General features: G+C 33.0%; 4 protein-coding genes across 4 annotated transcripts; 3 read left to right on the top strand and 1 right to left on the bottom strand.

Moving 5' to 3' along the window:
• Positions 1 to 6,398: 6,398 nt before the first annotated feature.
• INS49_002998 (uncharacterized protein) lies at positions 6,399 to 8,578 on the top strand (the record flags this gene model as incomplete). The annotated part of the gene is made up of 5 exons (XM_043163798.1): positions 6,399 to 6,773; positions 6,827 to 7,396; positions 7,589 to 7,643; positions 7,778 to 8,305; positions 8,367 to 8,578. 5 exons carry the CDS (start codon positions 6,399 to 6,401, stop codon positions 8,576 to 8,578), a joined length of 1,740 nt encoding a protein of 579 aa, XP_043032304.1.
• Positions 8,579 to 9,827: 1,249 nt separating this feature from the next.
• On the top strand, positions 9,828 to 13,515 carry INS49_002997 (uncharacterized protein; the record flags this gene model as incomplete). The annotated part of the gene is made up of 6 exons (XM_043163797.1): positions 9,828 to 10,006; positions 10,100 to 10,475; positions 11,432 to 11,853; positions 11,909 to 12,106; positions 12,222 to 13,012; positions 13,070 to 13,515. 6 exons carry the CDS (start codon positions 9,828 to 9,830, stop codon positions 13,513 to 13,515), a joined length of 2,412 nt encoding a protein of 803 aa, XP_043032303.1.
• Positions 13,516 to 13,653: 138 nt separating this feature from the next.
• INS49_002996 (uncharacterized protein) lies at positions 13,654 to 14,507 on the bottom strand (the record flags this gene model as incomplete). Its single annotated transcript, XM_043163796.1, has 2 exons — positions 13,654 to 14,062; positions 14,134 to 14,507. The coding sequence occupies 2 exons, from the start codon at positions 14,505 to 14,507 to the stop codon at positions 13,654 to 13,656; spliced, it is 783 nt and encodes a 260-aa protein (XP_043032302.1).
• Positions 14,508 to 15,422: 915 nt separating this feature from the next.
• INS49_002995 (uncharacterized protein) lies at positions 15,423 to 16,962 on the top strand (the record flags this gene model as incomplete). Its single annotated transcript, XM_043163795.1, has 3 exons — positions 15,423 to 16,740; positions 16,806 to 16,913; positions 16,955 to 16,962. The coding sequence occupies 3 exons, from the start codon at positions 15,423 to 15,425 to the stop codon at positions 16,960 to 16,962; spliced, it is 1,434 nt and encodes a 477-aa protein (XP_043032301.1).
• Between the last annotated feature and the right edge of the window lie 5,236 nt (positions 16,963 to 22,198).

Genomic DNA, 22,198 nt, shown 5'->3' with positions numbered 1-22,198 from the left:
TATAAATAGTAAAAAGGCAGGAATACTTAATAATATTTTAAACTTAATTTAAGTTATTTAAATAGCTAATTTGCCCCTTTAATTTATTTAATATGCTTGCTATATTTTAGCAATATATTAATTTAATTTTAATTAATATTTTAAAAAATTATATAATAATATATTTAAATAATATATTAATATTTTCTTTAAACTTAAGAAAAGATTATATAAAAAAAATATAAAAAGTTTTATATTATTTATAAAATATTAAATTAAACTTAAATTAAAATAAATATAAGTTTATAATAAAAAAGGTAAAATATTTAAGCTTTATTATTATAATTAAAGTAAATATTTAAGTAAATTTAAAAAAAGTTAAAATAATTTAAGAATAAAAGGCGTTATAAATAGTTTATAATATTTAAAACTTTATAAAGTTTGTAAATTTTTATTATAACTTTATTAAAAACTTTTTTAAAATTATTAATTTTCTTTTTTATTTTATTATTAAAAAAACTTCTTTTTAATAAAAAAGTAAAAAGAATAAGGCTTTTTGCTATTTTAAAATAATATTTATAAAGGTATTAATTTTAATTAAATAAAATTTAAACTTAAGCATAATAATAAAGGTAAATTGCTTAAAAATAACTCTTAATATATACTTATTAATTTAAAAAAAGAAAGCTCTTTACTTAATTATTTATTATTTTATAAAGTTTTCTTTAATATAATAAAATTATATTATTTATAATAAAAAGCTATTAATAATAATTAAGGCCTTAAAGGCATAATTATTTATGCTTTAAAGTATATTTTATTTATTTATAATATTTATAAATTATAAAAGCCTTAAGTATTTTATTAACTCTTAATTCCTTTTAAAAAAATAAGCTTAATAAATTAAAACTTTATTTCTTTTTTATTATAATCTTTAATATTATTTAAAAATATAAATATAATATTTTAATATATTATTATAATAAAAATAAGATAAAATAACCTTAAAGAAGGATTATATAATTAAAATGCTTTAATTAATTTTAATAATAATTTTTAATACTTATATTATTATATTTATAAGGCTATAATTATTTAATAAATTAATATTAATTATATTTTAAAATAAAAAAGTTTAATAAAATTTATAATATAAAATTTATTATAAAGTAATTATATTTAATTAATAATAATTCCTTAAAAAAGTTAAAATAATAACTTAAATTGCTAATTATATTTTTAATATATATAATGCACTTTAATTTTAAAGCTAATTATAACTTTTAAATTAAAAATTACTTATTATATTAATATTATAATAAGCTTATAATTTTCTTATAATAAGGCATTTAAAATAAAAAGAAACTTTTTAAGTCTTTTTATATAACTTTTATTAAGATAATATATTATAAGTAGTTTAATATTTTATTTAAAATTATAATATATATTATTAAACTTAGCTTAATTAATAATTATAATAAAGCTTATTTTATTTTATTCCTTTTTTAAATTACTATTAATTTTAAATATTTATTAACTTTATAATAAACTTATTAATTTATAAAAATAACTTATATTACTTAATAATTATTATAAATTACTTTTTAAAATAAGTTTTTTTAAAAATAATATACTTTATAATTATAAAAGATTATATATAATGCTTTATTACTTTATAATAGCGTTATTATAAGTTCTTTATATTTATTATTAATAATTAAGACTTTAATTAAATAAAGGTGTTTTAAGCTTTTTATATATTTAAGTAAATATAAAACGCTTTTTATTTATAGCATATTATCTTAAAATAAATAGTAATATAAAGTAAATAAATTAAGAAGTATAAAAGTACTTATATAATATTATTATCTTTTTATAAGATAATTAAGCTAATTACTTCCTAGCTTGTTAAATAGCATTAAATAATAAGGATTTAATAATAACTAGCTAAAGCTTAAATTAGCTAATAAATAAGTTTAATATATAAGCAATTCTAAGCCCCTTAAATATAACGGCATTTATAGCTAGTTTTAAGGACTAGGTAGCTGCATTTTTAAATCATTTTTAAATTAAAATAAATATTACTTAGGCTATTATTATTTTTATTTAGTAATAATAAGAGTAAATAGTTAATAAATATTATTAAATAGCGAAAAGGTTTTATATTAATAATTAAGTATAGCTATTTTTAAGGTACTTTTAAATTATTTAATTAATAAAAAAGCTTAATTAATTATATTAAAAATATATTATAATAAATATTTTTATACTTTAAATAATTATCTTAAATATATTAAGTTATGTTTATTTTATCTTTAATATTAATTAAATTAAATATATTATAAAGGATTTACTATTTATTTAAATATTTATAAATACTTAATTAAGTGTTATATTAATTTTAAATAAAGTAAATAAGGGCTAAGATAAGGAGTATCTTATAAAGAAAATCTTAGTAATTAAAAATATATTAAAGTACTTATAAAATAATTTCCTTAAAAGGTAAGTTTATATTAAATAAAAAGATTAAAATATATTAATATAAAAACTTTTTAAAAACTTATAAAAATTAATAACCCTTAATTTATTTAAGGTATAATAAAGGAATATTATTATTTATAAGGGATTGCTTATTTAAGGTAATTATAAGATAAGTTTATATTAAGCTTAATAAGCTTATTTAAAAGTATAATATAAGGTAATAAGGGTTATGGGTAAAAATGGAATGGAAATAAGTAAAATCTTATTATATTATTATAAGCTATTTAAATAAGGCTATAAGGTAAGCCTTAAGTATTTATTATATTTAAGCAAGGTATAGTAATAATGAGATTTAAATTTATAACTTTATTTATATATAAATACTCTTAATTAATTAAAATTTATTATATACTTACTTAATAAATAAATTAAATCCTTTTTTTATAAAAATTAAGTAATATATTAAATTAAAAGAAAGTTAAGCTATATAGCTAGTTTTTTATAAAGCAAAACTATATTAAGCATATTACCCTTTTAAAATTTCTTTATTATTATTTATTTAAATAAGTATATTAAAAATATTTAATTATAAAATTAAAAATTATAAAGGTTAATAATAAGGCTATAATAACTTAATAATAATAAAAGTTAAATTTATAAATTTTTTATTTAAAAATAAAGCTTTTAATTATTTAAACTTATTATAATTATAATAATAGGCTAGGTTAATTAATATTTATAATAAAAAGTATTGCAATTAAAAGAAAATAAGTCCTTAAAGTTTTCTTTTTTATCTTTTTACTTTTTTTTTTAAATTTATTATAAGTATAATAATAACTTAAATTATAATTATATTACTTAACGTTAAAAATTTAATTAATAAAAGCATTTAAGGCATTAATTATTATATTAAATTTCTTATAATGGCAATCTTTAAATATATTAAAGTATACTTAAGGTTAAATTAATATAAATATAAGAAAAGAATAAAGAAGGTATTTATATTAAAGGCGTATATATTATTAGCATAATAATTAACCTTAGCTTTTTAATTATTATTAAGAGTTATAAAGATATTTATTATTTTTTAAATAAAGTAAATTAATTAATAATTATTAATATTAATATTATTAATATAATATATAATTATATTAATATTAATAAAAAATAAAAATATATTAATAAGTTATAATAGGGTTAAGGGTATATTTTTAATAAGGTTAATAAGGGTATTAATTAAGGCTATGTTATAAAAATAAGCATAGCTGCTTAAGTAAATAGTAAAAGTAATAAAAAGCAGCTTTATTAATATAATGCTTATAGCCTTATAAAAATTAATAATAATATAATTAAAGGTTAAGGTAAATATAGTTGCATTATTATAAATAAGGATAATAAACTTAATTTACTTAGGGATTAAAATATAATTATTATTAATAATAATTACTTTCCTTAAATAATGCTATATATTTTATAATAATAATAAATTAATAAATATATATATATATTAAATATATTTATATTTATAATAATATTAGCTAATATAAAATATATTATAATCTTTAAGTATATAAATAAATAGCTTATTAATTTTATAAAAAGTTATAATATATAATTTATAAAGAAAGAATAGCTGCTTAGCAAGTTATTAATTCTTATTATTAAAATTATTAAGTACTTAATATAATTTTATAATATAATATTCTTATATTTAATTAATAATTATAATAAATTTATATTAAGAAAAAAAAAATAAGTAACTTTAAGAATTATATTATTAAAGTAATAAAGTAGCTTATTATTATCATTATTATTAATAATAGCTGCATTAAAGCTACCATGCTAATTATTAAAACTTATAATAAAAACCATTTTTTATTTTTCTTTTTATATAATAAAAAAAAAGTAAATATTAAAAAGGATATTAAAGAATTAAAAAGGTATTAATAAGTTAAGGAAAGGGTGCTTAATAAATAAAATATAAATAAAGAAGGGTATGTTAAGGAATTATTAAGGGATTAAAAGAATATTAATGCATTAAGGCAATAGCTTTTTAATGAAAAAGGGTAGTTATAAAGAGAGTATAATAAGCATAAAGATAAATGGTTAAAGAATTAAATTATAAGGAAGTTAAGGAATTATATAAGTATTAATTAAGCTAAAAAAGGCTTCTTAGCTAAAAGTAAAATAAAGCTAAAGGGTAATTAATATAAATAAAGAAATAATTGCAAGAATAATAAAAAGATTATATAAAGGTAATAAAATAATATATATAATAAGTATATTATAATAATAATATAGTATTAAGAAAAAGGAATTATAAAGAAAAGTATAATTATAGGGAAGTTATTTTAAGTAATAATAATAAATATAATATAAGGATAATAACTATAATAAGTAATATTAATATATTAATAAAAGCGCATTATAGCTTAAGGTTAATAATATATATAACTTATATATAATTATAATATATTAATAAAGGATTATATATATAATAATAACGTTATTATATTATAATAGCTTATAATATATATAATATACATTTTATATTGCATTATATTAAGCATAATATATAAATATAGCTAATATAAAAATAAAATAAATAATTATTACTTTTAAGGTAAATAAATATAGCCTTAAAATAGGTGCATAATAAGGTAAATATATAATTAATATAAGATTGCAAAAGCTTTAGGTTTAATCCCTGCTATATATAATGTAAGAATGAGAAGAGAGCTATGTAATGAGCTTAAGCTATTGCCTAAGCTATAATGCATATCTATATTAAGCTTATATTATACCTAACCCTTTTATATAATAAGGTATATACTTAAAAGATAGATTTAAAGTTAAGCCCTTTTAAGGCCTAACTTACTTCTTAAATATTGCAATTTATAACTCCTTTTAAGTACCTTCCAGCAAACGCTTAAGGCCAACCCATAATAATATATAAGCTTTTAACAGTGATAATAACCTTAGTTAGTGCGTAAATTAATGATATTAAGGGTATTAACTAGCGGTATAATAAGTGCATATGATTTTTGGTGTAAGGTGTTATATGCAGGTTATTAGCGCTAAAATGGAACGTTTAATTGCATATAAGAGTACCTACGGCCCCAGGTCCTCAAACTAACTCCAGTTACTGCACCGCAACAGCGCTCTCGCAGCGACTACTAAGTTAAGGTGCCGCTGACAGTTTATACCTGAACATCAAAATTTTATTTTGTCGTAACAAATTGCAACCTTCGACGATTGTCAACATTATGAAAGCGGCACATGGCTGTTGGACATGTAAGAGTAAGGCACCCATGATATCGTTAGGGCTTGGCTGAAATACTGATTTGATTACCAACCAGAGCGGAAGATTGGGTGTGATAGAACCATTCCTCATTGCAATAACTGCACACGAACAGAAAGACAATGTGCGGGCTACGGGATACGGTTGAATTGGCCTGACCACAACAGCATCCGGCGCAGAGATCTCATTGTATGCAGTGTAGCAGATCACGCCGGTGCCGAAAGGTATCCTCAAATCTGGGAGCGCAGGTACTTGAACTAAACCAGTAGGGATTTTCGGCTTGCCGGGAAGAGCCTCACCTGGCGTCGTGTCATGGAAAAAGTCTCCGCAGGGCCAATTCCTTCTCTCTCGCTCCACTCACCCGTAGTCGGCGAAGACTCCGTGCTCTTGGCTTATTGTCCGTGTCTAGTCCCTTGCTAACTGCTCTGCTCCAACTAACACAACCATTACAGACGAGCAGATCATAGCACCAATGTGTTCAACAACTCGGGCGCTAAACGGCTTCCGACATCACATTCTGTCCATAGCATCCTCCTGCAAAGATCGGTCCACAAGCGCCTTGTGCAGCTCAATGCTGGCCATTGCCGCACATCATCGTCAGAGACCAGGTGCCGCGCTGGCTCACAAAACAGCCGCCATGAAAGGTCTCCACGAATCTCTTGCAGCACCATCATACTATGATTCAACTCTACGCGCCGAGGCACAGCTAGCTACTAGCATGATGTTGTGCATGTACTATGTGAAGTCGAGACTGGTGATACACTGGGTAAACTTGGTTGACTGGGTTTGCCAGGTTTTTGATGAACAAGAAGCTGCTCATTTTCATCTACACCTGAACGGCGCGAAGAAGATCTTGACCAACATGAGTCGGCAACAACGCGAGCTCCCGGTGTCCCAATTTCTCATTGCATGGTTGCTGTACTATGACGTTCTGAGCGCCTTTGCTCATCCTTCTCGAACTATTCAGGATGAGCTGAGCGTAACGTCTTCCTCAAACCTCTCGCCAAAATTGGTTCGTGAGACACATCAGCATGCAAGAATCTACCTCGCTGACATATACAAAAGGTAGTTGGTCTTCTCGGCTGCTCCACAGAGGTTTTTGAAAGTATCTCTTTCATCAACCAAATGCGCACGATAACACTTGATCCGCATGCCAAACAGCATGATCTGGATAAGACTTTCCAGCAAAGAGTGGCTCTGGAACAAAAGCTACAAATTGCATGGCAGGAGCTGAGCCCGGACGGAGTCTCCCTTTCCACGGTGGCAGAAATCAAAGCTGCATCAGCGACTGCAGAACTGTATCGTCTAGCGAGCCTATTGTGTCTCCAGCGGGTTGCCCCCGACATCGGCGATGAGGTGCGAAGGGCGGCCTATGTACGCCAGGCGTTTGAGGCGCTGGGTGAGGTCCCGGTAGCCACTGGACCGTGGCCGGTGTTTGTAGTCGCTTGCGAAGCGCGTACGGACGAGGAGCGCATTTATATCCTCGAAACTCTCGACCGAATGGACAAGGTCCGGAAGGTTGGGAATGTCCGCGTCATGCGCACAATTCTGGAGACGATCTGGAAGCAGCGGGATCTGCAGGAAAACTCCGACACGGTCGAGACGAAGCAATGGTGGCTTTGCGCCGAGAGCAGCGTTGCAGTTCCTTGGTTTGCGTGACGCGAACAACGACGAAATGACTCACTCGGCTAGCTCGCGCAACGGCTGATCGCGTTCAGCTGTCGTTAACGTGGGCTGTGTGGGGCCTGCAAACTGACGGCCGCGGAAATATGAATCCAGCCATGCGGGGGGACGGGGACACAGATTGACTGATCCAACATCTGCCAGCCGCTCATGGCGGCCTCGGAGACGAAAGATGCAGACCTCCAAGGACCACAGAAAGGTATTTAGGTATAAGTAGAGCTCAAGAAGATCGATAATGATCACTCCCTCTCACTTCTTTCAGAGGATCAGTCTGCGCATCTAAGCCAACGTTTGCTGACCTTCTCTGCAGTTTGAAACTGTGAATCCCCCAAGCCTACATCATGTCCTCTCCTTCACCCATCAATGTCCCTCAGCACATTTCGCAGCTGCTTTCTGAGCTGCACGCAAAATCCCTGGAACAGGAGAGCGTCTTGTCGAAGAGCGCCAAGGTATTCTCTCCCAAAGTCATCGGCGATCTAGAGGACCAGCACTCGCGTGCCGGCTCCGCGCACGAGTTCGACAAACTCATGCTGGACAAGTTCATCGCGTTGGACGAGGACAAGTGCCAGTTCACGTACCAGCTCATCAACGCCATGGGCGCAACCAATGTCGTCGAGGCAGGCACGAGCTTTGGGGTCAGCACCATCTACCTTGCTCTCGCCGTTGGCAAGACCAAGGCCGCCACCGGCAAGTCCGGAACGGTCGTCGCGACCGAAAAGGAGATACAGAAGGCAGAGATTGCGCGCGGGTATTGGGCGCAGTGCGGTGCGGAGGTGGAGCAGGAGATTGATCTGAGGGTGGGAAATCTGCTTGAGACTCTGAAGGAAGGGTTGCCGCAGGTTGATCTCCTGCTGCTTGACAGTGAGTTTCCCATTTTCTATCACCAAATGGGATGATACCCTTGTTCTAATCTATGGTTTAGTCTGGTCTGTCCTCGCTCTTCCGACACTAAAGGTCGTTCTTCCTCGTCTGCGGAAGGGCGCAGTCGTCCTGACCGACAACACTATATCTGGTGCTGAGGGGTACAAAGACCTGCTGGCGTTCCTGAGAGACCCGCAGAACGGGTTCCAGAATATGACTCTTCCATTTACGAATGGATTCGAGATGAGCGTTTACATGCCTGGACCGGAATGAATATATGTCGTGTGCTTGGGTCTGTGAAGAGATGTACATGTCTCTTCTTAGCCAGATAATTACACACAATTGAATTTGAAAATCTCTTAGTAATCCATGGACAACCATAACGATGATCCCGGAGTGCAAGTCGAATTTTGATGGACGAGCAAATTTAAGAGACGGAGTAGGCTCACCCATCGCGTGCAGTTGCGCACTTATCAGTCTCGAGGGCAATATATGGTAGCCAGGCCATATAACTAGGGGCAATCAGAAAATTGTGTGGGCGAAATCTTTGTGACTCACATGCGACCTTCTTGCCGGCAAGAGTTATGATTATTACGAGCATCTCTCCAGCCCTACTAGTACGTATAAAGTTACCTAAAACTGAGGTCGACCCTACTTAGCATCGGGAAGAGGAAAGAATTTACGATCGTGGACTCTAACATTGTAAGAGTCATTTTGCCTCTGAGTCATTTTGTATCCTGAGTTGCATGCACTGGCACAGAGGCACAAATACCTACCAGGAGGAGGGGGGGTTTTTGTTTAGGTGCTGCAAGCAAGTTGAAAGGAAAGCAACATAATAGTAACATGCTATTAATGTTCTAACAATATGTTTTTTTATATATATCGCATTATTTGCTTATTACTAATATATAATCGTTTTTAATATAAGATTATTCCTAATATATTATAATATAATATTAATCCTTAATAAAGGGTTTAAAAAAACTTTTTTTCCCTTTATCCTTAACCTAACTACTTATTTACTCTTTACTAGCTTAATTATTTATTATAAAAGGGTTTATGAAATTATAAAAATATTTAAAAATAAAAGTAGCTTTAATATTAATAAGGTTTAAATTAAAGCTTTTAATATAAAATTATAATAATATTAGCTAATATAAGATTAATATTAATATAAAGTTAATATTAATATAATTTAAAGCTTTAATATATTTTATCCTTAATAGCATTTTAATAGCCTTTTGCTAGTGATTCGCTATAATTACGAAATTTCAATTAAATCTCAAAACAAGATTGTGTTGCGTAACCCAGTCAGGGACCCCCCCTCCCCCTGGTAGGTATGTTGAAATTTCCACATGTGCAACGTGACAAATCTGTTCCAAACTTCAATCCCGCACCGACAAGAACGTGCTTCCATCCAACATGTCATCGAATCCTCCACCTCCAAGTCCGTCGGTTCTGGATACCTTAGGGAACACGCCGGTTGTGCAGCTCAAGCGCATCGTGCCGGAAGGCAGCGCCGATGGATGTCTTTGTCAAGCTCGAATATGTCAGCCCGACAGGCTCCTACAAGGATCGAATGGCCAAGTCCATGATAGACGAAGCCGAGCGCCGCGGAGATCTTACACCTAACACTACCGTGGTCGAAGCTACTGGCGGCAGTACTGGCTCATCTCTGGCCTTCATCTGTGCCGTCAAAAGGTACAAATTCAGGGCCCTGTCGTCTGATGCGTACGCCCAAGAGAAGTTGTAGACAATGGCCGCGTTTGGGGCGATGGTCGATATCACACACAGTCCTACTGGGAAAACGACAGCAGACCTGATGGCATCTATGAAGGTGAGGGCTGTAAGCCTTGGGCCGACCGAGGAGTATTTCTACAGCGACCAGTTCAGCAACCGCGACGCACTCGTCGGGTACGCGGAGATCGGCCACGAGCTAGAGAAGCAATTTCCAGACGGTTTCGACGCATTCTGTGCATCTTTCGGGACGGCGGGTATGGTGATGGGCGTGTCCAGCGTCCTTAAAGCGAAGAAAACAGACGTTCGAGTTGTCCTCCTTGAGCTCGAATCATCCGCCTTGTTAGCCACCGGTCGAAGCGGATCGCACGGCATCGATGGCATCGCACCCGGCTTCATCTCGGGCCATGTCGATCAAAATCTGTATGATGAAGTTCGTACAGTCAGTGAAGACGATGCTCGTGCTATGTGTCGTCGGCTGGCCAGAGAGGAAGGCTTGCTAGTTGGAAAATCTTCGGGTCTTAATATTGCGGCAGCTGTCACACTCGCTAAGGAATTGGGGCAGGGGAAAAAGGTTGTCACTGTTGCTTGCGATACTGGATTGAAATACTTGGCAGGATCTCTGTTCTCAGAAGATTGTTAATTGTATTGGGCATAGCTACTGTGCACGTCTAGCAAAGCAGCTTCAATCTGTGATCTCACAGCGGCATCCTCATAAACATTCTTCCCAAGATGGAAGCACCTAAAACTAAATTAAAGAGCCTTTTGTTGTACTTCTAAGATCAGTCGTCTATCCCTGTCCAAACTAAAGCTTTTCTTGCTAATCTACTGAAGTGGCAGTACCTCCAAACACTAACTCATGGAGAGAAGGATTATTGCCGGGCCGAGCCTCCTTTTCAGCTGATCCTGCGGCCTATTTTTATGGCCACTGCTATAGGCTTACGAAGCACGGATCGACGCTTGGAGAGGTAGCCTGGTCCCCACGTTTCCACACCCTGACAGCTCGGAGATTACTCATATAACCCTCAGTTGCCTCTTCTCCAAGGCAAAGTCCCAGCCGTTATGACGACGTAACACGGAACTGCTTGAACAGCTTGGCGCTGAGCTCGATCTTTGCCGACGGCGGCCCACTGTGTTGTTGCGGGTTTCCAGGCCCACTCCGTAAGCACTTAAGCGATCCATCGCGAGAGCTCCAGGCACACCGCACCAAGAGATTGCGATAAGCGGAGCCATGTGCTCAGAGTGAAAAGGGTCGACGTCGGACTTGCATGAGCGGAGAGGGCGAAGTCTCACATCAACTCCCCATCAGTAACGAAGCATAAAATGGATCCTCGTATGTGAAAACCGCCCTTAAGTGCGCGCCAAGTGCCACTCTCGCGCTCACATCAGTCCGCAGTATCCATCGTAGCCAGTCTTGCTGGCGTTCTCGCTTTCGCTGCGCAATCAACGCGGAGCCTCACCACGCTGGTCACCGAGATCAAGGATGCACCCAAAGACATCACCGACCTCAGGGTCGAGCTGGAGAGCCTTTCGATGCTACTCCAGTCAGCCCAGACCCTGACGACCAACTATCCGCTGCGACGCGAGGACGCTGTCATCGCCCAGACGCTAAGTCAGTGCACGACATGGTGCCAGGAGTCGATGCAGGACCTGCGCGTGGTCATCACCCCGTTCGCTGAGGCGGGCGGTGCCAGGCGGAGCCCGATGAGGATGATCAGCTGGATCATGCACAAGGAAGAGGTCCGGAACTCAACGGCGAAGCTCAGGGACCGTAAGGCAAGCTTCAACTTGGCGGTCTCGGTGTTGAATGGGTAAGCTCGAGGAGGGGTTTCCGTTGAGCATATTCCAGCTAACCTGGGGTATCAGCCATTTGACGGGCAAAGCTCAAGACGAGATACGGCAAGACATTGCCGCTGGTTACGACAGGATGCTGGACAATTTCATCAATGACGCCAGTGCAAGAAAGATAAGAAAGCAGCTCGAGGACGACGTCTCTAGCATTCCAGAGGGATCACGCCGGAGGTCGACAGCGGAGGAAACGGATGCCGGATACGCCATGAGAAAGTACATGGAAGACTTGGACATCGCCACAGCTCCTGAAGAGCCCCCGCAAACAATTAATACTAGGCAGGTTCGCTTTTTTCGTGGCTTGCTTCCAAAAGCTAACGGTTTATCACAGTGAGCTTGGAAGGAGCGACGATTTAGCTTTACCAAGACCAGAAACGCCGAGAACACTCGTACAAGCAGTCTCGGCAGGCGACAAAGCAGCAGTGATAGACCTCCTCTCCAAGGGCGCCCGCGTCACCGAGAGAGCGGCCGGGGGCGCAACTGCCCTGCACGTGTGCGCAAAATACGACGACAGGGATATCGCCGAGGTGCTAGTCGAACACGGCGCGGCCCTCGACATGAAGAACGACGACCGCCTGACCGCGCTCGATGTGTGCCTGGAGGAGCATTCGCAGGAGGTGGCGGTCCTCCTTATCGAGAAGGGCTGCCGGCTGGGTAGCTTTTCCGCCCGGATCCTCGACGCGCTGCAGGACGCCGGGGAGGATGACTCCAAGCTGGATCCTGTGCTTAAAGCGGTGGTGAAGAGGTTTCCAGAAGCCGGCGGTGGTCCGCAGTTGCTGCATGTGGTGCTTGAGCGTGAGGACTCGAACGCACTGGCCAAGTTCCTGGAGCTTGGGTTCGATCCGAATATCTCGGAGGATGGCTACAGGCCACTACACCAGGCCGTGATGAGGGATCGCCTGGGTGACGTGAAACTCTTGATCGAGAAAGGCGCTGATGTGGATTCGATCCTCCCGCCCAGCGCTCGCAAGCCCAGGAGGACGGAACCTCGTCACAGGCTCCTCGTAGAGAAGACTGAGAACCGCGACTATAACCCTCTCAAGATGGCCGCGGACAGCCTTCCCATGACACGGCTGCTGTTTGCACATGGCGCTGATCCTAACACCGTATTCCCGGTTGCCCGTCAGTATCCTCGATCCCACAACGTGCGGGCCTGCTCACTGCTAACAAAACATTTAGGTGACACCATCCTCAACTGTGTGTGCGCCGGATGGTACCTGCCAGTCGCTCTGGAGATCGTCAAAAACGGCGCCAACCCAGATTTTCAAAACTCAAACGACGGCTGCTCGGCGTTGTACTGGGCGGTCATGTGCGCGAATCCGGGTCTGATCAACGCCCTGCTAGATCACGGCGCAAACCCCGACCTACAGACCTGGGGGAGGAATGGCGCGCTTACACCGCTCCATGCTGCTGTTGACAACGGTAGATACGATGAGGCTAAGATTCTGGTGGAGAGAGGCGCGGACCTCAGCATCCGTGACGCTGAGGGCCTCACGCCGCTAGAGAGAGCACGGAGATCGAATAGTCTTGACATGGTGGAGCTTTTCGCGTCGCACATGAGCGTGGGCTCTCCAAGGACCACGCCCGCAATAGTCCCAGCAGGTCATGGCCGAGGAAACAGGTGATGATGTCAAAAATATAGGAATCCACCTAATAACCCAAATAGAATAAGCTTGCCAGCTTTAGCTAAGCACAGAATAGCTGCTGCTCGAATTGAGTTGACCGGCACTCGCACGACAAGAATGCTTGGATTAAACAGTCTTCTACACTGTCACTGGGTGCTTCCACTGCTGATAATCGACCCACGCTTGGAAAATACTGACAGCCAGTCCAAGCAGGCCCAAAATCACCGCGATCAGGACGCCAGCTAAGGTTGCCATCATGACATATCTAGCGCCACTCTTCCTCTCCATCCACTGCTCCAGAAGACCGCGAGGCTTCGGGTTCTCGATTTCATCGTACAAATCCATTAGCCGAGAGCCCCAGTATTGATACTTGATGTCGTTCTCGTCGTCGGAACGGGTTATCAGGGTCTCGAACCTCAGGCAGTCTAGGTCCAGGTTCTCTTTCGACACAAGAGACCGCAACATTCTTCGGGACTCGCGGTCCATTGGAAAAATGATCTTTTGCAGTGAATCTAGCGTTTCAAGTGCCAGCTGTCGGGGAATAATGCTATTGCAAGTGTGAGTTCGCGACCACTGCTTTGTCGTCGGATGAAGTAGCACAGTGAAAATGATGCTGACCTGGAAATATTTCCTGTCGGCGCCGGATCATTGGGATCAGGGCCTTGCATGTTGAGACATTCTTTCAGGACCGAGGTGTGATGGTACAACTCAACGACCCCCGTCTCCTGGTTCATCCGGAGGTGATCCTTAAGATTATCGGTCCCGCGAAACTTCAGACCTGCGACGTTCTGAAGCTGAGTGGCTCTCAGTTGAGACTTTATGTCGATTCCCGCTTCGTTCTCCTTCTCGTTCAGCGTCGGATGGTCCCGGATTTGAAAAGCCGATTCGAAGAATTGGGAGAGAGAATCACTGTTGCGCCACTCCGCCGGCTCAGACTCGGCATCAAAAAGATCAGCTGGTTGATTTTCGCCTGAGCAAGTCACCATAGTCATGGCTTTGAATGCGAGGTTGAATGCACGATGCATATCGCTCTCCTCGGGTTGCGAGTTTCCACCGAGACGTGAGAAGTAGTCTTCCATCAGAACTTCTCGGGCACTTTGGCATTTGTCTTGCAAGAGGCGAATTATGTTCAGAAGGTCCTCATGTCCTCTCAAGGCCGGGTGGTTGCCACTTAGGAGTTCTGGAACATAAGATGCGGTGCAAGCTTTGTAGAATTGGAAGAATGGCTTCAACCGCTTCCATCTTTTCCAGGGACAGCTCACAGATCCACAAAGTTGGCCGGCTGTGCAGACAGCACACCAATCCTAATGCCACAGCGTTTGGCAGAGTTTTTGTAAATGAGATTCGTTGACGTTTTCTAGGGGAAAAAGAGCAATTGGAGGGTCCATATCGAAGACGGCAATTTCTCAGCATTCACGGATCTCGTTTCAGCAGCAAACAGGTTTTGGTCGAGGCTGCTGGCGGGTAAATACATCGTTTGCCGCCCGAGCGTATTTTGGAAGTAGAAAATCTCGAAACTCAGCCACTTTGCTACCGAATGCCTCGCTCGGTTGCTGTCGCTTACCGTAACACAGCAGGACTAGACTTGCCTAGCTGGTAATAAGAATCGAAGGCTGCAGGCTTTTGAATGGCCCCTCATGAGGTGACCGCAGCATAATATTATATTAGCTTGAACGCCACAGACAAGCGACTGGGTACCAAGGCAGGAGTGAGATGCAGTCACGCCCGAAACTGGAAGAGGAGGGTGGGGGCGAGATAAACTCCGCCACACACAAGCGCCTGAATAAATCCGAGTTCCTATCCTTGAATCCCCATTGTCATAAGTCGGCTATGTTACAAGCTCTCTTGTTATCCTTCTATAGCTATGTGAGCTTGTCTTTGACTGTCGATTTGTATCTCTGCCAGGCATGTCGCTATTTCAAATGAAGTTGCAAAGGATCTGGCGAGTGTCAAAGTCGGAGACGGAGAAGACCGACCGGGAAGTAGCAAGTTCCTTCAAAGCTCTTGAGCTTTCGAACCCTCCCGCTTTGGATTCGAAGCCATGCATTTCAACGTCGACCAAGACGGTGGAGTTGGATGAGCATGCCCGCGATTCTGGATACGGCTCAGCCACCAGCACACCCAATCCCAAAGATACAGCGATCCCGTTGCGCAAGCCAGGCCAGATCCCACTTATCCAGCAAATGGGTCTCTGTATTTCCAACAAAGCAATGGAGCCCAAGGCGAAGCGCCGATTCCTCGAGGTGCAGTTGGAAATTGAGAAAATGCTTCTCGAGTTCATGCGCAAGCTCAAATCAGGCCCAGGGATGTACAAACCGATCGCGATCCGACCAATGATGCTGGGGAAGACAGATTCCGATGCCGACGCGAAGTCCTACATGGTAGTCATCTGTTCGGAGAACATTAAACGCAAAGTTCAAGACTTTTTCGACGAGCCTTTGGTCAAGTCTCTGTGCGAACCCGGCGGCGACGACGAGCCTTCATTCAAGGTTTTGGTGATTGGACACGCACTGAGACTGAGGGCATCAGCTTCTGATATATCAGTCCAGAGTGTCCCTATGCACAGTTTCTACGATGCTAAAAGGACGTTTTGTGGCATGCCTATCCGTCTGTGTGATGAGCGCGGATATTCGAGGAAAGCGACTTTTGGCGGCATGGTCAAGGTTATATCCACCGACGGAGAGCATCAGCTCTACGGACTCACTGCTGGTCACATTATCAGAGATGGCCAAATCACGACAGAAGTAGACGATACGATTATGGATACTTGGGACGGCAGTAGTCTGGTGGATCTGGATCTCAGCCAAGCAAATCACACCAGAACGGGATCTCCAGCAGTGAGCGACGACAACGATCAGAACGGCCTAGATGACTGGTGTCTGCGTAATCAACAACATCTCGGAAAAGTTCTGAATACGGGTAGGAGAGAAACTCTGGTAGATGAAGATCAAAGCCAGAGGAAGCCTTTCCTTGATTGGGCACTCTTCGGACTGAATGTCCACAGACCGAACCAACTTGCTTACCATGGTCGAGAGCATTCCCAAGGCGACCTACACCTTCCATTTTCAATAATAGATCCAAGGAAATCCGGGATCCCTGTAACCATGCTTTGTGCTTCTCAGGGAGCCAAACGCGGGATGCTTTCCACTACACGCGCACGAGTTCTGCTTGACCCTGGGGCCAGCTTCACCGACGTTTACACTCTATCACTAGAAGGCAGCGAGAGTAAGAATAATGATCTCCCTCTACTAGGAAATAGAGACGCTAACTAACACATGTGCTACTTATAGTCAGCGACGGTGACTCCCGCTCCTGGGTCGTCGACGAGCTGCGTCTTGAAGTCTACGGCCACGTCGTTGCAGATGATGTCTTCGGAGATGTTTATGCCATACCAATGAGTGACATCCTAGCTGACATTAAACGCTGCTTTAATGCAGAGTCAGTTGATCTTCCTTCAGGGCTCGATATCATCTCGATGGCTTCGCTACAGCATCCTGGATTGTTTGCTGGGCTCCATCACGGAGACGGATCCTACAGCCAATTCGTGGCGGAAAGGCCCGAAGATATGTCTCACCTCACAAATCAAGGGGAGGCAATAAAATTGATATAAAAACAATGATATTTTTTACAAAATTTGAATTGCAATAATTTTATCGAAAATTTAAACATTTTTTATTAATTTCTTTTTATATTTTTTTATATATACTGAATATTTTATTAAATTTTCCGTTTTAAAAACAATTTTTAAATTTTATTATTATTATTAATTACATAATTTAATTTTAAACAAATTAAATTTAATTTTAAAAACGATATCGATTTTAATTATAAATTTATTATTAAAGTTAGAAATATATAAATTTATATAATATATATATATAAAGTTTCTTTAATATATATATATATATAAGATGCAAAATATTAATGTAATTTAAAAAATATTTTAAATAAAATATTAAAAGGAACTTTTATTAAAATAAACTTTATTTAATTTTTATAAATATAATAAAGTTTAAGTTTTATAATAATATAAAGTTTATATTAATAAAATAATTAATACGATAATTAATAAGATAATTAATAAAATAATTAATAAAATAATATAAATATATTTATTTCTTTTATTCATCTTTTTTTTTCTTAAAGTTAAAAAAACAACTTATATATTATAATATTATTAATTATTATGCAATATACTATTATAATTAATTTTTATTTAAAATAAAGATTAATACTTTAAAATATTAATAAAATAAATTCTTTTTCATCTTTTATTATTAAATCTTTCACGTCTTTTAATATACGCTACGCTAAGAAATTTGATTTAAATAATGAAAATTATGAAAATAATATTAATAATAGCATGAATTTTCAAGAAAATAAAAATATATTTAAAAAGCTAAATAAAAAAACTAAAAAACATATAAATAAAAAAGAAAATAAATTAACATTTAAATTTAAACCCCTTAAATCTTATTTAATTAAAAAAGAGTTATTTCATTATAAATTATTATTTATTAATTATTTAAAACCTAAAAAAGCTTTATTTAAATATTATATGTTGGAATAATACTCCATTAAACCGTATATTATCCCCTTAATAGGATGGGCTTAGTTATCCCGTTTCACTAATATAATGGCCTTATCTAGCTACCTTGCAAAAGCCATTATTTTAATAATTAGCTAAAGATAATAATAAGTATAAATATAATTATATAATTATATAAATATATATATATTAACTATATAATAAAGATCATTTAATATTAATTAATAATTACTTAATATAATTATAAATTAATAAAAGTAAAGAAATAAGTATTTATATAGTTTTTTTAATAATCTTTACTATATATTAATTAAAATATAAAAATAGCTAAAGCTATATATTTATATTATAGCTTAAAAAAAAAACCCTTTATTTTCCAATTAATTAAAATAAAATACTTATTAAAAGATAAAATTTAATTTATTTATATAACTTAAATTTATATTATAAAATATTAATTAAAACGTAAAAGTAAATAGGATTTTATATAATTAAAAAAAATAAAATATATATTATTATAAAATAATAAACTATAATAATTATTTATTATATTATTTATAAATATATTTAAAAAATAATATATTATTAAATTAAATACTTAACTTATAAATTTAATTATATATAAGGAAATAAGTATTAATAATATAATTTTATTAAATATATAGTAAATAAAGATAAATTCTTAATATTAAAATTAAGAAATTAACTTAAAATAATTATTTATAAGTAAATAAATTAATATATATTTTATATAAGTAATGATAAATATTATATACCTTAATTTAAGTAAGAATAATATACTTAAATTTTTAATAAATAATAATAAATAATTTTAAAAAATGGATATTTTTTTAATTTAATTAAATAAATTATATATTTAAAAAAAGCTATTATAAATTATTAAAAAAAAGGATATAATTTATTAAGAGTATATATATAAGCTAAATAATATATAATAAATTAATTAAATCTTAATTAATTTTTACCTTTTTTAAAAAAAATAGAAAAATGATTAAAATTATGTTAATAAATTATATAACCTTCTTTATAATAAGGTATAAATCTTTATTAATTATTATTAAAAATTATAAATTATAAAAAAATTAATATTATTATTTATATAATTTAAACTTTAAAACCTGTTAAAGGATATTATATAATAAAAAATAGTTTACCTTATAATTTTTAATTTATATAAAATTATAAACTTAACCCCTTTATATAAATTTCAAACCTTTTTATATAATATAAGAATTAAAGAAATATTTTATATACATAAGAAAATATTAATTAATAAATTATTTAAATAAAAAAAATAAAGTAAAAAGGTAATACTTTTAAGTACATAAAAACTTAAATTAAAGATTAACAATAAAAAATAAAGAATTTAAAACTTACCTTTTATTATATAAAGAAAAACCTTTTAAAAAGAAAAATAAATTATATAATTTATAAATTATAAATAAAAAAGCATTATAATAGCTGTTAAATTTAGCTTTTTATTATAGGCTAACCCTTTATTGTTTGCCGTAAGGTGCCTAAATAAGGTTTATATTTAAAGTATAAAGGAAGAGATTCGCTTCTTATTTACACCTACGCTAAAGCCTATTTTTATAAAGCTAAAGCCCGCTAATTAATTATAATGAGCAAAGCCTAAATTATAATATATTTTCCTTTTTTAAATCCTTATAGCAGGTCTTAAAAAGTAGCTATATAATAAAAAATAAAGAATATTATAGTTTAATTATAAATTAAATATTGCTCTTTACTTAGTTATTTAATTATGCCTTAATGCCTTTTAAATATATTAAAAGCTTAACTTATTTTTTATAATTAAGATATCTTTAGCCCTTATAATTTAATATATTAATTAAACTAAGCTAATAAAAAATAATTATTTAAGCATAAGTTAGCAGCTAAATTAATAGCATTCTTATAATTCTTTAGTTTAAGCCTTTTATATAAGCTTTCTTATTTAAAACCTTAAAATTATAAATTTATTATATAATTTATAATTAATTAGCGCTTAATTATAAGTAATTTACTTTATTAATAGGAAATTCTTAAATTTTAAGCATTTTATAATGTTAAATTAATTAATATATAGCTAGCTTATTATAAGCTTAAGCTAGCATTAAGCTAGCACGTTTTAAACCTTACCTTATAAAAAAATTTTACGTTCTTTTAAATAAACTCCTCTCCTTTGCTAATCTTAATTAATAAAAGCTATATCTTTATTTTTTTATAATAATTAAAATAATTATACTTATAATAGCTAAATTAGCTATATATAAAATACTTAACTTTACTTATTAAAATCATTATAATATTAATATTTATTACTTTATTATTTTAAGGTTAAGTATTATCTTTTTTTATTATAATATTAAAAATACCTTTATATTATTATAAAGTAAAATAAGAAGCCTTAAATATATTTAATTATTTTTTATAATTAAGTTAAGCTTTTATTATAAAAATTAAGTTATTAATTATTAATAATATTTTATATTTATTTAGCTAATTTTAAATCTTTATTATATAAGCTAATTAATTAAATTAAATAAAAAATTTTATTATTCTTTCTTTATAATATTATTATAATATAATTAAGTTAAGCTTAGCATACCTTTACTTAAAATAATTCTTAAATATAAAGCAAACTTTTTTTAAAAAGCTTTTTAAATACCTTTTAAATATCTTTATAAAATTAATATAAAATAAAAATTGATTATAAAAAATTCTTAATTAATTAAATATATAAAAGAATTAAGCCTTTTTAGCATTAATTACTTCTTTATTTATTATAAACTTAGCCTTTATCTTTATTAATTAAGTTGTTAAGTATTTTTAAAATAAAAGTTTTTTAAAATAAAAAAAGGCTTAATAAATTATTATTATTTTTTTAAAATCTTATTATATTAAGTTTTATATAATGGCATTATAAGTTTATAATGCAAGAAAACTTTAAATATATATTATAAGCTTATTATGATTTAAGCTTTGCCCATTATAATTAGTTAATAGGCTTTAGCCCTATAAAAATAGGCTTTAGCATAAATATAAATAAAAAGTAAATCTTTTCCTTTATACTTTAAATATAAACCTTATTTAAATACCTTACGATAAATAATCCAAGGTTAATTTATAATATATATTTAAAGTTTTCTTATATTATAAATTTATAATATAATTATATAAAACTTAATATAATAAGACTTAAAAAGAATAATAATAGCTTATTAAGCCTTTTTTTATTTAAAGAAACTTTTATCTTAAAAATACTTAATAACTTAATTAATAAAGATAAGGGCTAAATTTATAATAAATAAGAAGGTAATTAGCATTAAAAGGACTTAATTTTTTTATATATTTAATTAATTAAAAACTTTTTATAATTACTTTTTACTTTATATTAATTTTATAAAAATATTTAAGAAATAGCTAAAAAGCTTTTTAAAAAAGGTTTACTTTACGCTTAAGAATTTTTTTAAGCAAAGGTATATTAAGCTTAACTTAATTATATTATAATAATATTATAAAAAGGGAATAATAAAATTTTTTACTTAATTTAATTAATTAATTTATATAATAAAGATTTAAAATTAATTAAATAAATATAAAATATTATTAATAGCTAATAGCTTAATTTTTATAATAAAAGCTTAATTTAATTATAAGGAATAGTTAAATATATTTAAGGCTTTTTGCTTTGCCTTATAATAATATAAAAGTATTTTTAATATTATAATAAGAAAAAATAATACTTAATTTTAAAATAATAAAGTAATAAATATTAATATTATAATAATTTTAATAAGCAAAGTTAAGTATTTTGCATATAATTAACTTAATTATTATAAGCATAATTATTTTAATTATTATAAAAAAATAAGAATATAGTTTTTATTAATTAAGGTTAATAAGGAAAAGGAGTTTATTTAAGGGGGTGTAAAATTTTTTTTATAGGATAAGGCTTAAAAATAATGCTAGCTTAGCGCTAGCCTAAACTTAAAGCAAATTAATTATATGCTAATTAATTTAGCTTTATAAGAATACTTAAAATTTAGGAAATTCCCGTTAATAAAGTAAATTACTTATAATTAAGCGTTAATTAATTATAAATTATATAAT

This window comes from Diaporthe citri (genome assembly GCF_014595645.1).
Source record: "Diaporthe citri strain NFHF-8-4 chromosome Unknown scaffold_1, whole genome shotgun sequence".
NCBI lineage: Eukaryota > Fungi > Ascomycota > Sordariomycetes > Diaporthales > Diaporthaceae > Diaporthe > Diaporthe citri.
The sequence above is the reverse complement of the archived record's forward strand: the minus strand, read 5'-3'. Positions and strand labels throughout refer to the sequence as shown.